The 17,536-nt window shown below is 40.6% G+C and overlaps 1 protein-coding gene across 3 annotated transcripts in view; it reads right to left on the bottom strand.

The window, feature by feature from the left end:
• Positions 1-9,065, bottom strand: part of RASAL2 (RAS protein activator like 2) — a 429,713-nt gene extending 420,648 nt beyond the window's left edge. For 2 of the 3 annotated variants that reach the window (XM_003410874.4, XM_064276597.1), the window contains exon 1: positions 8,781-9,065. In XM_003410874.4, the coding sequence (XP_003410922.1) occupies positions 8,781-8,982 (202 nt within the window). In that variant the 5' untranslated portion in view covers positions 8,983-9,065. The remainder of the gene's footprint in view (positions 1-8,780) is intronic. The other variant, XM_003410875.4, reaches the window with a different exon arrangement.
• Between the last annotated feature and the right edge of the window lie 8,471 nt (positions 9,066-17,536).

The raw sequence follows: 17,536 nt of genomic DNA on the forward strand, positions 1-17,536 counted from the left end.
CCTATGGGACACTTCTACCCTGTCCTATAGGGTCGCCATGAGTCGGAATCACCTCAATGACACACAACTACACAAAAAATCTATATAAAAAGATATTATGTTGAAAGCAGCAATGAAGCAATTGGACTTCAAATTATGAGCTATACTTTCATGTACAAGTAGCAGAAATTGCTTTCCAAGAAGTTTGCACCAATTTGGTACTAATTCTTAGGCCTTTAAATACACTTCATACTCTTCTAGGAATTCAGCCTAAGGAAAGAGAAGTTTGGTTCAAAGTCTTGTGCACAAAGATGATTAGTAGATGCACAAGAATTTAAAACATTTATTGATTCTGTGGAAGGGGCAATGACTGCCTGCCAGATGGCCAAACCGGTTGCCACTGAGGCTCATGACAGCTCCATGTGTCAGAGCTGAGCTATGCTCAGTGAGGTTTCCAATGGCTGATTTTCTGGAAGGAGATCACCAGGTCCTGCTTCTGAGGTGCCTCTGGGTACATTCAAACCTCCAGTCTTTCAGTTAGCAGCCGAGCACATCAACCATATGTACCACCCGGGGACTCCTGCCAGATGGCAGGCAGAGGGATTACCTTCATGGAATATCATTTTATACTTTTTGAATTTTGAAGCACAGGAATGTATTACCTATTCAAAAAATGTTTCAATTAGAAAATAAGATTAAATATATTTGAAAAAATTTTATACCAAATATGTACAAAAAAAATAAATTGCACACAGAAAAAACTGGAATAAAATACAACAAAATATTAAAAATAGTTATCTCTCAAAGGTACAATTACAGGTGATTTTAATTACCTTTGGATTTCTCTATAATTCAAATTCTTTACATTAAGCAGAAAGGTATTTAATGATATGAAACATAGAGGTTAGAAATTAAAGGGGAAGGTGGAAAGTTATTAGACACTATCTAGGGTTCTAAGCATCATATAGGAAACATTCAAATGTCCTTAAAATATCACCTGAAATTGCAGCACACATCTGACAGAGATGAAAGATACCTAATCTTTCCTCTAGTCTACCCTCTTAAGGGTCACTATGAGTTATTCTCACCCCTGTACTTTCTGGATGTTTTGTCCATTTTTGTTTTCTGTTACCTAGGTAATAGTGCTTCCAGCATTTCCCTTAAAGACTGTGAATCAAACAATCTGGTATTTCTCACTGTCGAATTTTCCTGACCTTAAGCTTTAGTAGGCCATCTCCCTACGGGAAAGCAGTAAGATTTAGAGGCTAAATAAGGAGGCAGAGGAATCTAAGGTTAAGGGTTCCAATCCTGACAAGTTGTGGAATTTGCCTCTAGTTTTGAGAACAGGCTACACTTCCTGAGCCAGTTTCCTTAATGAGGAAACATAAAGGATTGTTTTGAAAAATATTGAGGACTATGAACTTTAAAGTTTCTTTTTAAGTTTTCAAATTATCTTTTGAATTTTGTTTTCTTGCCTTATGTTAAATATTTTCCTCTCTATATTTTCACTCTTCCCAAACAGTTTATCTACACGTATTGTTTTCAAGGATCGGGAAAAGGGTGTAATTTTAGAAATCCTACTGAAAACACAAGGTGAACAGAACTTAAGCAAATGTTGAAGACAACTTATTACAGGAATACGAATGCCAACAGTATCTAAACTGGACAGTTATGGACAACGAAGACACAGACAACTAATTAGTGTAACTAACACTCGGTTAGTGAAGGTAAGACCCAGACTCCTAACATCTGAAATGAAACCAGAGGGTCATTTACTTAATTTTCCCTTCAGAGTAAATTAACTGAGAACCCTGCTGTAAAGATAAAGAAGGTGAAAGTTTCTGTATCATAATCTAAGCAAATGAAGTTTTGTTATGCCCTCAAGTGTTCAATTTTTATTTCTTTTGCTAACAGGATATCCACACCACCACTTGGCTGAAGTTTCAAGAGTCTGTTTTCCCTTCTATTTGCATGTCATGTACTTCTTGATGACTGCCTTCTCACTAGAAAATAAGCTACATTACATTTGTAAAGGGTTTTCTACCTACTCATCTTGAGAAGTTCTTGAAAGCCTTTGAGAAGAAAGATGTTTTTACCAGGGCTTTGAATCTGTTCGCCCCAGTTTGAACCCCTGCTGAGAATTTTAATTTCTTGCAAGTTCCCAGGAAGTTATACATAAGAATCACCTGGGCATCTTGTTAAAATGTAGATTCTGATTCAGTATATCTTGGGTGGAAACACAAATTCTCAGAAGGAAACTGGTTAGAAATGCAAATTCTCAACAGGGGTTCAAACCAGATCGAACCTGTTTGAAGCCCGGGTTTTTCCAAACATCAGAGAGCAATTATCCCTCTGCAGAGGCAGGGTGAAGCAATCTCAGCAGTGCCCTCAGCACTTCAAGCTCCTCCTCATGGTTAACAAGACCAAACACCTCTCCAGTTACTTAAAAATCATTCCAATAGGGAGGGACAAGGAAACAGATGGCTGAATTTTTTCTGGATTAACTCAGTCATTAGTTGAATGCTTTTTTGTGGTTCACCTACTTAAAAGGTGATCAAATCAGTTTGTGTTACTGAAGAGAGCAACTGCAAAGAATAATTACATAAACCTTCAGCTTCAACTTACCTCACCCTTCTTTTTAATGAAACAAAGCATTAGAAACCACTGCCTTGACACCATTTCCTTAGTAATCTCCATACAGCCTGCTTTCTTTGTCATGTGAATCCCTTTTCTTTTCCTTAGCAAATCACAGAAATGTATTTCATTCAATATAATAGGAGACAAATGTACATCATTTTTTTAAATGTATGCACTAAATTTTATTCTTAAAAAAGACTAATGCCATTCCTTATTAACAAACCATTCTCAAATAAATGGTCATTCTAGAACTTTGTATTATTTATGTCAGAAAATTCGTACAGATCCTTAAGCCCACATCTGCAAATCCTAAATCTAAAAAGCTCTCTAAAATGCAAGGCTTTTTTCATAACTCCTTTGGCAGTAAAATCTGACCTGTACTGACATAAGGCTATTTATAGTCTTTTTATACCACTTAGTGTGAATACTCATTTGTTTCATTGCAGAAATATTAACATGACTGATTACTAGACATTGCTCCCACTTGGAGGTTTATATTACTGTATATGTACCATATTCATTTTTGAGATTTAAAGAATTCTGAATTCTGAAACACTCTAACCCAGTTTTGGAAAAGATATTGTGGATAGGTAGTTCATTCTTCAAAAATATTTGCACTCTTTGAAAACGAAATAGCAATAAACCAAGACGGACAGTAGAAAAATGCTAAGATGTTATAAAGGGAACTGCCCATCATATATGAACATTAACAGAACAGTTTCAATGAGGAAAAAAGGGGGCTATTTGATCAATATAATGCTTTAAATAAACACTACATGCCTAGGCATTCTCAGAAGCTCTCTCTTATTTCAGTGAATAACTGTCAACTGCTAATGTTATCAAATTTATTTGGAAATCATGGGAAATGAATGTATCAATGTCACATCCTAAGTACTGAACTCAAGCTCAAGAATCCCCAAAATTTTCTAAAGTGTTAAAACTCATTTCTAAAGGTTAAATTAATAGTGTCTGAGGAAATTAAAACACTTAAATAGTATGAACACGTTTAGGATGCATTTTGTACACACTGAATTTCTTCTAGCAGTCAACTAGAATGCACATAAAACTTTTTATCTTGGTTGAACAATTTAATTCATCTACATGTTAATACAAAATAGGAGTCATGGGTGGATACTCAGACATGTAAAAATCAGTGATTTGCTAAGAAGATTCAAAGTAAATTACCTAACAACATTCTGTATAAGGCCACTGAGTTAGTCACACTGAATTCATACTGGGCAAAAATCAAACAACTTCCTGGACTTGTTATTGGTTGCAACATTTTAATAGAGACACTCTCCAAAAACACAATAAATTTCATCTTTTGTGCTAATTCCTAAAGCATAAGCAATAATACATACAACCAAAAGATATAACTTCCATCCCAAGGACTCATATCCAGTCCCTGAGAATTTCTTACCATTTCTGGAATTACATGGAATTTTAATTCCATGTTAAATTAATTTTAATTCCCTTCTTCTTATGCTTGCTGAAACAGTACCAGCCTTTTAGAAATTTTCCAGCAGCCTCCTATCAGTCACCAATAAACAATGAACTGTAGGGGTTCCTCAGGCAGAAGGAAAATCACCTGAATGAAAATGAGAAGATGAAGACAGAATAAAATGCAATGGGAAGAGTATCTATTTTGAGTATGGCCTAATAAACTCTTATCAGACCCAACCCTCTCACAGATAACAACTATGAACTCTGGGGAAAAAATACTATAAATAAAGTTAAATACATACATATATAAACAAACAAACTCAATGGCCTGAAGGCTCTGAATAGTGAACAAAAGTAGGAAGATTCTAGAGAGTTGAAACATGGGAGATGAGACCAATATGGGACTCACAGAAACCCAGCTAAAAATAAAAGAACAAACTGAGATTTGAGCTACCAAAAATAAACAATGAACTGTATACTAGCTTGTTGTTGTGTGCCACTGAGTCAATTCCAACTCAGAGTGACCTTATATGACAGAACAGGACTGCCTCACAGGGTTTCCAGGGTTTTTAATCTTTTACAGGATCAGATGGCCAGGTCTTTTCTCCCTCAGAGCCACTTAATGGTAAGCAATAACATTGACACTATTCATTTCATTACCTGCATATTTTAGTTAAGACCTACTGATACTATTAAAATTAGAAAGTATGTAATTTCTTGTTGACCCCTTTAGTGGGGTACCTATATTCCCCTCAAGCCATCCAAGAGCACATCTGTGCATAATACACTTGCAGACCTGTTGTACTGATGGGTACAGAGCTCCTCAGCAGGCAGTCCCAGGGACTGGTACTTCTACCAAAGAGTGTTCAACACTCACCATCCATTCATGGTAAAGTAGTTAATTTTAATGTTCTCATTGTTTACCAGAAAGCACAGACAGTGAGGCTGGCTTTGCCGCTCCCGTTTCCTTTTGCTAGGCTGCTGAGCTTTTTCAGCCAATTGACTTTGCTTTGAGGCTATAAATATCTGAAAAATGTTCTGCATTTGATGCTCTTGGATTCTGCATCCATATTTAGCTGTTTGTAGCATGCCTTTGTTTAAGCTACTCTACCACCCATAGGGTCTGTCAGGTTGAGATCTAGATGGTCTAAGTACATAGCAACATTCAACAGACACTGAACCATATGAGAAAGGTACCCATCTGTTAGACACAGTGACAGTGAGTGAGGGGGAAAGACAAGGATACAAAGATAAACAAGACAGACTCGTTGACCTCGTTGTCAAGTATAATCTTGACAGGGCATAAATACAACTTAATACTAAAATGAAATGTTTTACAGCTAAAAGAAGATGAAGACCATGACAGCATAAATATTTTCTCTTAGCAGTGGCTCAACGATGTGCATTTGTGTTCTAAATATAGATTCACCTATTATAAAGTTCTGAATATATTCCAGAAAAGTTTTCCAAATCATGCCAAGACACAAAACTTTGGATACATGTATTATCAACCAGAGACCCAGCCCTGTCAACTGCAAACTCAGAACAGGGCCCACTCTTGAAATTACATGAGGCAAACTAATAAAACACTGCTTCTAAAAGTTTCTGTTAAGATTTTTTTTTTTTGAGGGCGGGGTCTTGTTGTTTGTTTCCATACTTATTTTAAACAGAAGTATATCACAGAGGCTGTGAACCACAGCATCAGCCAGCAGTGCTTGACACAGCTCCTTATTTTGTACCTTATCTTTAAAACTCATGCGGCTATTTTAGGTTAGGTCTCAAAACTGCATGAGCTAGACCTGAGCAAGATCCCCATCCCCACCTTCCTATCTTATGAAAACATTCCAAACAAATATACAACTGCCCTCAACATTCCTTCTTTCAAAACTTAGTTCACTGACCTTTCGATAAAAATGCTCCCCCAAATCCCCTGACAATCATGATATTTAAATTTAAGCATTAACTTAAGCCTTCCTTGATGACTGGCCCCAAGAGTCAGGCCGGAATTTGAAGGCAAAGCTGTAGCCACAGAATCAAACAGCTTTAAAGTTAAAAGGGATTCACAGATATCACCTACTCCAGATTTCACATTTTATGTAGAAACCTAGTCCCAAGGAGCTAAAATTACTTACCCAAAATTAGGCAGCCAATTTGTGGCAAAGCCAGAATGAAAACCCAGGTTCTCCATTTCCAGTTATATACTCCTAGACTAGGTTCCCAATCTGGGGGTGTCTTTAAAACATATCAGACTATACTCATCAAAGGCTCTTACACTTGAGTAGAAGAACCTACACGTTCCAAGATAATCAAGGTTTTGAGCATGCAAAACAAACAAGAGGAAAAAAACCGGTATCTTCCAAATTCATTCTGTACATTTTATTATTTTTACTTCAGAGTTTTTCAAATAGGTAACTTAAAAACTAGCTAAGGATATACAAAAGACAAGAGTCATACCAGAGAGTTTGGGAATACAAAGACTCCTCGGATTATGAGCAAGTTCCATTCCTAAATCTGTCTTTAAGTCGAATTTGTATATACAGTTAAGTACATTAGACAAGTCTGTGTCTTAGTATACAGTATAAAGTGCACCTTTCTATGCATAAAAAAATTAAAGAAACACTTTCAAATAGATTAAAACATCTTTAACATAATAATACGGTATTAATAATGTTTTGATTCATGTCAAAAAGAAGTACCCCTTTGTTATTATGAACCATTGTATGTACCTCGAATTTTTAATATAATAGGCTTTACGGTGGGGCGGGGGTTGGTTCCTAACTTTGGGTTGTACATAAGTCAGACATTCTTACCTGGGGATTGCCTGTATTTACATCAAACTAAAGACAACAAAGTAGTATCCAGGATGAGCCACCTCAGAGGAAGGAAAGCAGCAGTACTGAACAGTAAATAAAAACAACTTCTTGTTAATTGATAGGGAAGACCAAAAAAAAAGTTACAAAGCAGTAGAAAGTCTGAAACCTGGCACAGAAATACACAGTGTACATGTGTATTTTTCTTAAACGCAAACCAAGTCATAGGAATAGACTACAAAAACAGGCAAATGCAAAGAACCATAGTTAACATGAGGTCTAGAAAACCATGATAAAGTTTTGGACACTGAAATTCTGAACGATCATATATATATATCCTTGCCATAGCATGGCCTAATCTCTAATTTCATATAAAAAACAGTATACCAAACAAGTATGTAAGGACAGGAAGTAGGATAGAATAGGAAAATGTTATAACCACAATACATTCATTCATACTCATTTTCAGATTCTCACCATCCTTGGTTAGAAACAATCAACTAAATGGGATTAGTAGGCCAACAGAAAATCAGGCACTAAAATTCTTAATTTAATCCGCTGAGAACAAACTGGGTGACCTTGCATCATCTCCCACTTATTTGCTTTATTTCTCTCAACTCCATCAAATAACATCAAGAAACAATTATAACCACCCATAAAAATACATAAATCCTTAAGAAGAAATGGTTATGAGGATTGCTGAGTATAGAGATTATTTATTCCAATCCACTCATTTTAGAGAATCAGAGGACAAAAAGTGATCCGATCTGCCCTAAACCACACAGCAGTGGCCTAACTGAAGCAAGCAGCCAGATTTATCAACTCTTAGTTCTGTGCTCTTCCTGAAAGCGATGGACATGGATTCATGAAACCAACTGAACTATCCAGAAAGGCAACTTGAAGTCCTGGTTAGTCTTGAATGGTAGACATATACCCTGCTGAGAGGGATGACAAAAAAACGTAGTGTACTTTATCACTAAGGGCTCAGACACACATGACTGCAGGATGACGTCTTAATATTGTGTTCGATCCTAGGTGCTTTAAATTTGCTGTCTTATACTCAGCCACACTACTAATGTCTTTTGTGTTCATGTGAGCTAAGTGATAAACATCTTGATGTTTCAATATTTTGGAAAGCCACAGCTCAATCCTGAATGCCAGAGTATAAATGCTTGGGCTATGAGTTTTCAAAACCAGCATGGTTTTAACGCTGCCACTAGGCTCACCCTAATAGAATCTCGTCATTCAGTTTTAATTAAAGAGGCGGTTGCTAGGAATGCAGAAAGGGAAAGTTTTAGTGTGTTCATCACTTTTAGCCTGCTGAGTGGCAACTCAGTCACTTTACAATGAGAAGCAGAAACAACAGCGCTACCTGAAACAATCCACCCCACTCCCTCCCACCCCCCATCTCCCCACTCCCGCCCTTGGAAAGTAAAGGTCAGGAAGAGGTTATAGTTTAGTCTGCTATCATCAGTTAAATAAATATGTTTGGATTTGTTTTTTGATTTTTGTTTGGCTTTTTTGTTTGTTTGTCTTCCATTTGGTCGTTAGCTTATCTTCTACTAAGCTTGTTCAGTGTGTCTTGTTTCCAGCCTTCCTTCACTCAACAAGAGGAAAAGATGAGGCTCCATTCACTTGGTTTCACGGTGTGTCCCGTCACAACCTTCCTGAAGATGGGCTGACAGCCTGGACAGCCCAACTCCCCCTAAACTTACTGCAAGTACCTGAAGAGGTCCAAAGACCACACTGAGGCACACCTCTCTACCCAGGTGAGTCTGGTGACGCACCCTGGAACAAAAAGGGATGTGGGAAAGTGACCGAGAATGAAGAAGGACTGAGAACACTGAATGAATTTCATCCCGAGCAAAGATAAGAAATGAAGACGCCTCGAAGACGCCAGGCGGTCCTTACCGTACACCCGGACCCAGCTCTGTTGCTGACACACGGACTCCAGAAGGATCCGATCCAACATGCCACCGGTCACGGCCCCACTGACTGGAACAACCGCGTCCAGCTCCTCCGGGGGCAGCGGCGAGTCGGACTCCAGCCCTGGGAACATCTCCGGCCAGGACAGCGCCTCCGCGGCTCCTCGGGACGACGGCGAGAGCTCCATGGTGCCCCGGAGGGACGAAGTGGCGGCGGCGGGGCGGGCACGCGGCTCCCCGCCCTGCCCGAGGGAAAGCGAGGAGGAGGGCGCAGCGGCCGGGGCAGGGACCCGAGTGGCGGTCAGCGCCGACACCGCTCACCTCCTTCCCTGCCGCCCACCGCCCGAGACTCGGGCGCTGCAGCCCACCTGCAGCCGGCGGGCGGGACCCAGGCGAGGAGGCGGATCCAGCGTGGTCCCGGCCGGGGGTGGGTCCGGGCTCAGGTGTGGGTCCCTCTCGGGAGCGGACGTGGAAGGACCGTGGAAAGGGGCGGCTCGCCCTCCCGCCCCCTCGGAGCCGCCTTCCTCAGCCCCCGCCGGCGTCTCTAGCGGCCAGATCGCGTTCAGGCTGGGGATGCAGCGGGTCCGGCTAGGGCTGACTGAGCCGGGGGCGTCGCCGCCAGGGGCCGCCCCCTCAGACCGGCTCCCGCCGCCACAGCCTCAGGAGCTCGGAGTGCCCGCTCCCTGAGTCTGAGGAGCCGTTGTCTCCAGGCTCTCGCCCGCCTGTTCTCGACCCTCGCCCCTGAAATGAGCCGACCCGCCCCCCTAACTCTCAGGCCGCAGCTCCTGCCGCGGCCCCGGCTCCGGCTCCGGCTCCGCCGCGGATCCCACAAGCCCGGCAACCGCGGCGGTCGCGGCGGCAGGCGGAATCCCAGGGTGATAGGCCGGAGCAATCGAGGGCCGAGAACGCGGCCGCGTGTGCAAATGAGTAACGAAGCGGAGGAGGAACTGCCGCCGAAGGCAGGAAGAATCGGACACCGAATTATTCATCTGGCCAGTCCCGCCTACTTTCCTAAAACCCTTTCCCCGACCGCCCAGCAGTACCTGATCCCGTTCTCCCTAGCTGCTGCTTAAAGTGGAAAGACGCTGTAGGGAGGCGGGGAGGAAAAGGGGTGCGGGAAATTTAAAAGGAAAGGCGCTTCTCTTTCCCCTTTTCCCACCTCTTTCCTTTGTTGGGGGAAGGGGGAAAGGACCAATATTTATTTTTTATTGGACGAAGAGATTGGAGAGGCTGCTTTATTTTACAGTCACCCGAGGGGGAAACGCCTCCTTCCTTCCCAGAGAAGAGAGTTGGCAGCGGTTCTGGGATTGTGGGATATATATAGGATCCGCGCTCTGTGCCTTGTCCGCGCTGAAGCTGGACTTGCCATTGGGTTAGAATAGCATGGTTAAGAAGTGTGGTGTGGATGGATGGACCGGCAGCGCAAGCACATGAAATGCTCAAAAGCCCCGTATTAACCAAACATGCTTCTTCTTCTTTTTTTTTTTTTTTTTGCCTTTGATCTTTGTGCAACATGTTGGCTTTTTTTTCTCTAATGATGTCACTTGCGTTTTATTTTTGGTCTATTTGTAAACTCTGTCTCCCATCTTGACCTTGGATTTACTTGTGTGCCCACCCAGGGCGGGCCGACCAGTTCAGGTATAACAGACTCCTGTCAAAATAATAACTTTTTAAAATTGAAAACTAAAAACTTAAATACTGCCTTGCACACAGTAGGTCTTCAATACTCTCTTGAACATGGCTTTTTAAAATACAGCTGGAGTTTCAAGAAAAACACCGTTGCTTTTTTTTAAACACCTTTTTGTGAGGGTTTTGTTTAGTCTTTTTGTTGGGTTTTTTTGTTTGTTTTGTTTTGTTTTTCATTTTTTTCTTCTTTGCGCAAAGACGCTGGTCTACCAGGACATGTTTTAGTTTTCTGATTTTGTGGTGTCCTGGTCCATTGTTTGGCTTATGCTATGAGAATATATTTTGTAATTTCCTCCAAACTCTTATTTAGAGCAATATTATTTAAAAGAACGAAGATAATCTCATCTGGCCTCTTGTTCAACAGGTGAGGAAACTGGAAGAGCCATGACCTGGCAAATCAACCACCAGTATAGATATGCCTGTAAGGTCCTGATGGCATTGCAACTTTGTTCCCTCAAGAACTTCTTGTGATTATGCTTGTTGATACTCTTGGCAACTTACTGGAGTGATCACTTCCAATACTTAGAACCCCAGTTCTTACTATTTGATGCATAGTCTTCCAAGTCTAACTACTGTATTTTTCAGCATTTGAATGGACAAGGGAAGATCTTAAAGCTTAACACCAAGCAGGGCTAGAGTATTTTTATTTATATTAAATTACTGTTGAAGTCATAGTAACGTAAGTCAGGGAGCACGTGAATAATGGGCATCAGATGTACAGATGTGAGCATCTCTGTTAGTCAATATGTAAGGAATTTATATACCCAAGCAATTATCTCAAAACAGCATTAGGAGTGGTGTATGAAATATGCACTGAAGTGTTTTTCAAACTTTTTCAAACTTCAGTCATCTGTTGTTGAGCTGAAGAAAAAGCCTCTGCCAACTCCTAGTAATCCTCCTACTTTTTTCATGCAGACTCTCCAAATACCAGTTCCTACCCATACTGTCCGCAGACTAGCTGCAGGTGGTTATCTAGTTGCCTAAGTAATAGTATGTCTGGAATTTATCTAGTGTTCATAACTTAAAAAACACTTTCGCAACCTGCACAATAATTCTCTGAGATAAGCAGAACCAGTATTTTTTTTTTATCATAATCGAGCCAATGGGAAAAAAATGGAAGCTTGAAATTCTATTAAGCAGCCTATCTGAATTAACATACCTAGTTAGTAGACTGAGATTGGAAACCTAGTGTCCTGATTTTGTAATTCACTAAAGACCTGGATTTCTTAAAAGCTTTTTTTTTCCTGGAGGGGGTGGGGGTTGTTCCGACATTTGTGGAACCAAAAGTAAATATTTCGTAGTGGCTTCAAATTATTATCATTTAAGTAAAACAAAACAAAACAAAGCGATAAACCAGTTTGGCTTGCTGGGAAGTGGTTAATCCTACTTCGATTTATACCCTTAGTACCTCCCTGGTACAATCCCAGATTTTAATGTGAAGATAAATCCTGGCCTGATAAAGTCTCTGTTTACAAAAGCTAACTTGCAAACAGGCCTTTGTATGTGAATCACAATAGAGCTAAAGTCTCATTTCCCTGCTTCGTCCTTCCCTCAGTGTCCCTCTCCCCTCCCACTGACCCACCCTCTAGGGCTGCTGACTCTAAGCTCTCAGAGGTGATCCACATTTTCATTGTGTTGGAACTCCTAACTCCAAGAATAAAATCCAAGACCAGTGGGAACTAAAAATTGGGGAACTGTGATGGAGAAAAAATAAATTCCCTAGGTAATAGTCTGAAAAACAGGGTTGGGAATAATCAGAGACTTCCAAAAGAAAGAAAAAGGCCTTCAGTTCTGAACATACATTGCCAATATTAAGGGGAGATGAGGGTCTGAGTTCTTGGCTGTCACAACCCGAGGGCCAGGTATACATCCAATTTTCTTCTCTGTTTACTTCTCAGAAAACACATACACACGTACAAGGTTCCTTCATCAAAAACACTTAATTATTTTGTCATTGCCAGTCTCTTCTAGAATATGTAGGCACTAGCTCGCTCTAAACAGCTAGTCCCCAAAAAGGTAATTAAATTTTTAAACTGTGGCTCACTAGCCCCTCCTTTTCATTATTACCCTTGAACATCATGATGTAGCACTCTTCCAATTATATTCACTAGCACTGACCATGCCCCTTCTACCATCAGGAAGAATCTGGACACTCGCCTAGAGGCTGTTGTCTTCTTCCCGCCTCACTCTCTAATTCTCTGGTGAACAATCCACTTCTGTGATTTAAACTCTCACTTTGATAATGTTGGCTTTGAGATACCCATCTTCAGCCCCATTCATAGTACCAAGGTCCAGTCAAGAGTTTGTAAATGTTGAACACCTCCACAAGATGTGCTTTCTGCACTTCAGATCTACCCGATGCATGGAAAGTGACGTCACTCTGTTCCTGCCCAAACATCACTCTCTTCTTGAATTTCCTTTTTATGTTTGTGAAACTAGTAGGTTCTATCTCAGGCTCACTTAAACATGAAGTTACCTTTGAGCCCTTCCACTCGCCATAATTTATGTAGATCCAACCCCTCCTTTCCATTCCTACTGCCACCACTCTAGCTCAGGTCTCTTAACTTTCACCAGGATTCTTGCATTAGTTTTTTTAGCTATCTGCCTTCCTCTGAGACCTTTCCACCTACAGTTCATCCTACACTCTATTGTAAGTCAATTATCTTAATCCACAATTCAGACCTGGTCAAATATAAGCTCAAAAAATATCTCCTATGGTCTACTGAGGGAATGCTGGTGGTGTAATGGTTAAGTGCTATGGCTGCTAACCAAAAGGTTGGCAGTTTGAATCCACCAGGAGCTCCTTGGAAACTCTATGGGGCAGTTCTACTATGTTCTATAGGGTCACTACGAGTCGGAATCTACTGGACAGCAGTAAGTTTGGGTTTTTTGTGTGCATGTGTGACCTACTGAGTAAAAGGCAGCTCTACCAAGCTCTGGAGTCTCTGGGTGGTAGAAATGGTTAACGCACTTGGTTAGAGTTTCAAGTCTACCCAGGGGGTCCGCAGAAGAAAGCCCTGGCAATCTACTTCTAAAAAATCAGCCATTGAAAATCTACTCGGACACACATGGGGTATCCATGAGTCAGAATCGACTCATCGCAACTGGTTGGTTGGTTACCAAGCTTTGGAGGATCTCACAAATGTCCCAAACTACCACTGCTACCCGACTCGTTGCCTGTACTCAACCAACCCAAATGGCTCACTGTTCTTTAAATATATCCAACACTTTACTTGCCCTTTGCTTCTGTTTAATTGTTTCTTCCACTTGGTATATCCTTTACTCCATGTTTGGCTGCTAAAAACCTACCAACCTCAAGTCCCTCAAATCAGCATCCTCCTTCACCAAGTCTTTCCCTATCCTCAGCCTCCTCTGAGTTCCCAGGGCATTTGTTCCTGTCTGTCTTCTGGAGCTTGATCACAGTATAGCCCTTGGTGTAAATCTTAATATCTGCTATTAGGTTATAACCATCTTGAGGACAGAGACCACGTTGTTCATGTTTATCCCCACAATGTCTTTCATATATCAACCCCTCAATGAAACCAGAAGCCAGGAAACAAGAAATCAGACAGAAGACAAGAATAAAATCTGGTTTGGTTCACATATTTGTGGTTGCAAAAGACTAAAAATCAATTTAACGAACCTAGTCTTATAACCACCTCTCCTCTCCTCTCCTCTCCCCATTCAAAAAACAAACAAACCTAGACCCAAGAAAATAACATGATTCACCCAAGGTCACACACAAGTACAGAGGAGGGATTAGAATTCAGATCTCCTGAATCTCAATTCACCCCCATCAGAAGACTGATTTCTTCCTATGGCTTCCTGTCCTTCTCTAAATGGATATTTTTCTTGTTGATAAAGGTTTCCACAGTAAAGTAATTTTATTCTTTTACATATTATTAAGCCTAAAGCATTTGTGCCACATTCCTGGTCCCACATATAATTTTAGCAAAGTTATCCTTTTTTTTTTAAACCAAAGGACCAAACAGAGACATCAGAGAAACATCTGGTCTGATTCATCAGGGTAGCAGCAACATTTCTATTTATACATGAACACAGCCCTATCTTTGTAGCTCTCAGCTGTTCCTCACTGCTCAGTATGTTCCCCTTTTCAACCTTGTCTGTCCCTTATCAAGATAGCATCCTGCACCCAGAGTCTTAAGCAGAATCTAATGCAATAAAAGAAAATACATTCCCTACTTTCTAGAAAGGATATGAATTTAAAAGAAACTATTTCTCTACTTTCTCAGTCTCTTTGTTCAAGAGAGTAGGACAGCAAACCTCAAGTGCTTGGGCATCTGCCATTCATTCCCCTGCCTTCTGGATAGAAAGAAGCTGAATAAAAAATCAAAACTGTGCCATGGTCTCCAGGGACATCCAGCTCAATTGGCATAACATAGTTTTTAAAGAAAATGTTCTACATCCTACTGCGATAAGTAGTCTGGGGTCTTAAAAACCTACGAGCAGCCATCTAAGATACATCTACTGGTCCCATCCTGGCTGGAGCCTCTACCAGACTGAGCCTAGAACAACTATATGGTGTCCAGCTACCACCACCGACTACTCTGACAGGGATCACAATAGAGGGTCCCAGACAGAGCAGGAGAAAAATGTAGGACAAAATTCAAATTCACAAAATAACACCAGTCTTGCTGGTCCGACAGCGACTGGAGAAACCCCAAGAGTATAGCCCCTGGATACCCCTTTAACTCAGTAATGAAGTCACTCCTGAGGTTCACCCTTCAGCGAACGATTAGACAGGTCTATAAGGCAAACAATAACACATGTAAGGAACATGCTTCGTAGTTCAATCATGTGTACGAGACTAAATGAACACACGGTCTCAAAAGCAAAAATAAGAGGCAGGAAGTGCCAGGAAAACTGGATGAATGGAAACAGGGTACCTGGTGTGGAACAGGAGAGAGTGTTGACACTTCATGGGGTTGGCAACCAATGTCACAAAACAATTTATGTACTAATTGTTTAATGAGAAACCAATTTGTTCGGTAAACTTTCACCTAAAGCACAAAACAAAACAACAACAAAAAGCTGTGGCATGAGTCAGGTTTGGAAGCAGGTCAGATAGAAAGGACTTAAGTATTCTAAACAGGGAAACAGGGGTTGAAGTAAAAAACTGAAGAACACTGACTCTTTTCAGAGCAACATTCGATAGTGATTATAAAATGGAAACTGCATGATTTCAGCCAGTCATTGGTATCAAAGAAAGGCTTAGTTTTCGTCTTTGGTTTTGTAAGTACCCTCTTATACCTGGCCTGTGTCCCCTAAGAGAAAGCCACTGTTGTGCCAGCCGATGACAATATTGTTTGGGAAAGCAGTGGAAGAGGTCAGAGACAAACAGACCTCCTCCAGTCATTTCTTCTTGGCAAAACCTCCTCCAAAATAATGATCTCACTTCAGCATTCAACTACAGGAATGCAAAAAGAATAAAAACATTCAGATGGAAACATGGTGGCCCATGACAACATGGTCTAATAAAAACTTTTAGGGGTCCTAAGCACTGAAAATAATAAGGTGCCATACCCCACCACATGTAATTCAAAATAAAAGCAAAACCAAAATGAAAAGTGTTAGGGAGAGCAACAAGGTTCCAATTTTTTTTTTTTCCAGTGATGACTGCAACAAGGCTTCTTTTAGAAATAGCAAATATTTTTAAAAAAATTTAAACAGTTTTTTAGGTGTTTACTTGTACTCCTGCTTTGCCAGTGCCCTGAGCCCCATATCTTTTGAATAATCAAGCCTTGTCTGGAATACACGGCACCAAACATCTACTAACTAACGCAATTTTTGAAGGGGATAAGCTCTAGCTTTAAATTCTGTGTTCTTCTAGTAAATATAGAAATATAGAAACACCAACTAACTTCACCCTAGGCAAAGAAAATGATCACTTCCTTAGCTTGGATGTTCTCATGAGCCCTCAGAAGATGTAGTCAAAAAATCAGAGCCAAATGATTCTAGAAGAGAGATTTTTAAAACAAGTCCACTGTCCTCACCTTGGTCTTGAGAGCAATATTGTTAAAACTGATCAATATGTAGAGGCTACACCAGCCCAGGATACTTTTTCCTCTTGTATAATAAAGATGTCAAGATATCAGTTGTAATAACCAGAGCCTATTTCAGACTCTTGTGAGGCAGGAAATATCTAAACTATCTCCCTTGTAAACTGATATCCAAATGTAGATGAAGATGGTCATAGCAACTCGTTACTAATCGGGGTTGATTGCTAGTATTGAGAATACAAAATATGAAAAGTTTTTATTTATTTTTTTATTTTGGTCATTTTCCCATCAGTTTATAACAAGACATCCATAGCAGGACAAGCAAGGAGGAGCTGGGAGATTAGAAGCTGATAATCTGGAAGTGCGGATACTGGAATTTAAGATTGCTAAAATTTAATATCTGAGTGATAACAAGGTACAAAATGTGGTCCTGGAAAATAGATAGCTAAAATAGAGTGGAGGGGAAGGTCATTAAAGTTAAGGAAGTACACAAATTAGGAAGCTGAGTTATTGAACAAGTTGATAACACCTACACCAACTGGCAGGAGTTGAGCTAAAGAAAACAACTATGAGTTAAGTTCCAGGCTTTGGGAAATAAGGGAAAGAGACCAGGTAGTTGGTTAGTGGCAATGAGGAGAGGATAGACAAAATCCCACAAGAGAAAGATGAGATTTTACATGAGAGTTAAAGAATGATGACCTGGAAGTAGCAATAAGGAGCTAGCTGGTCAAATGCCAATCCCTGCATCCAACTCCCTCTACAGCATAACAGAGCAAAGGATAAGAGTGAGCAGCCTCAACTAGAGAAATTTGCAGGGTAAATCCTGATGTTGAGGGAAAGCACCTAAATTGAAGGCAAGGAAGTGGATACACTTACACGGAATAATATTAAGACTGTCTTATTTATAATGGAATAATGGCTCCAGAGGGCATAGCAGAAAGCACGACTAGTGGGGTCTGTAGTGATAAACACAAGAAGTGAGAAAGTGCTGAACCATTAAGAAGATGAGGATAAAACAGAGGATAGGTGATTGGAA

Source organism: Loxodonta africana, chromosome 25, assembly GCF_030014295.1.
Source record: "Loxodonta africana isolate mLoxAfr1 chromosome 25, mLoxAfr1.hap2, whole genome shotgun sequence".
NCBI classification, from domain to species: Eukaryota; Metazoa; Chordata; class Mammalia; order Proboscidea; family Elephantidae; genus Loxodonta; species Loxodonta africana.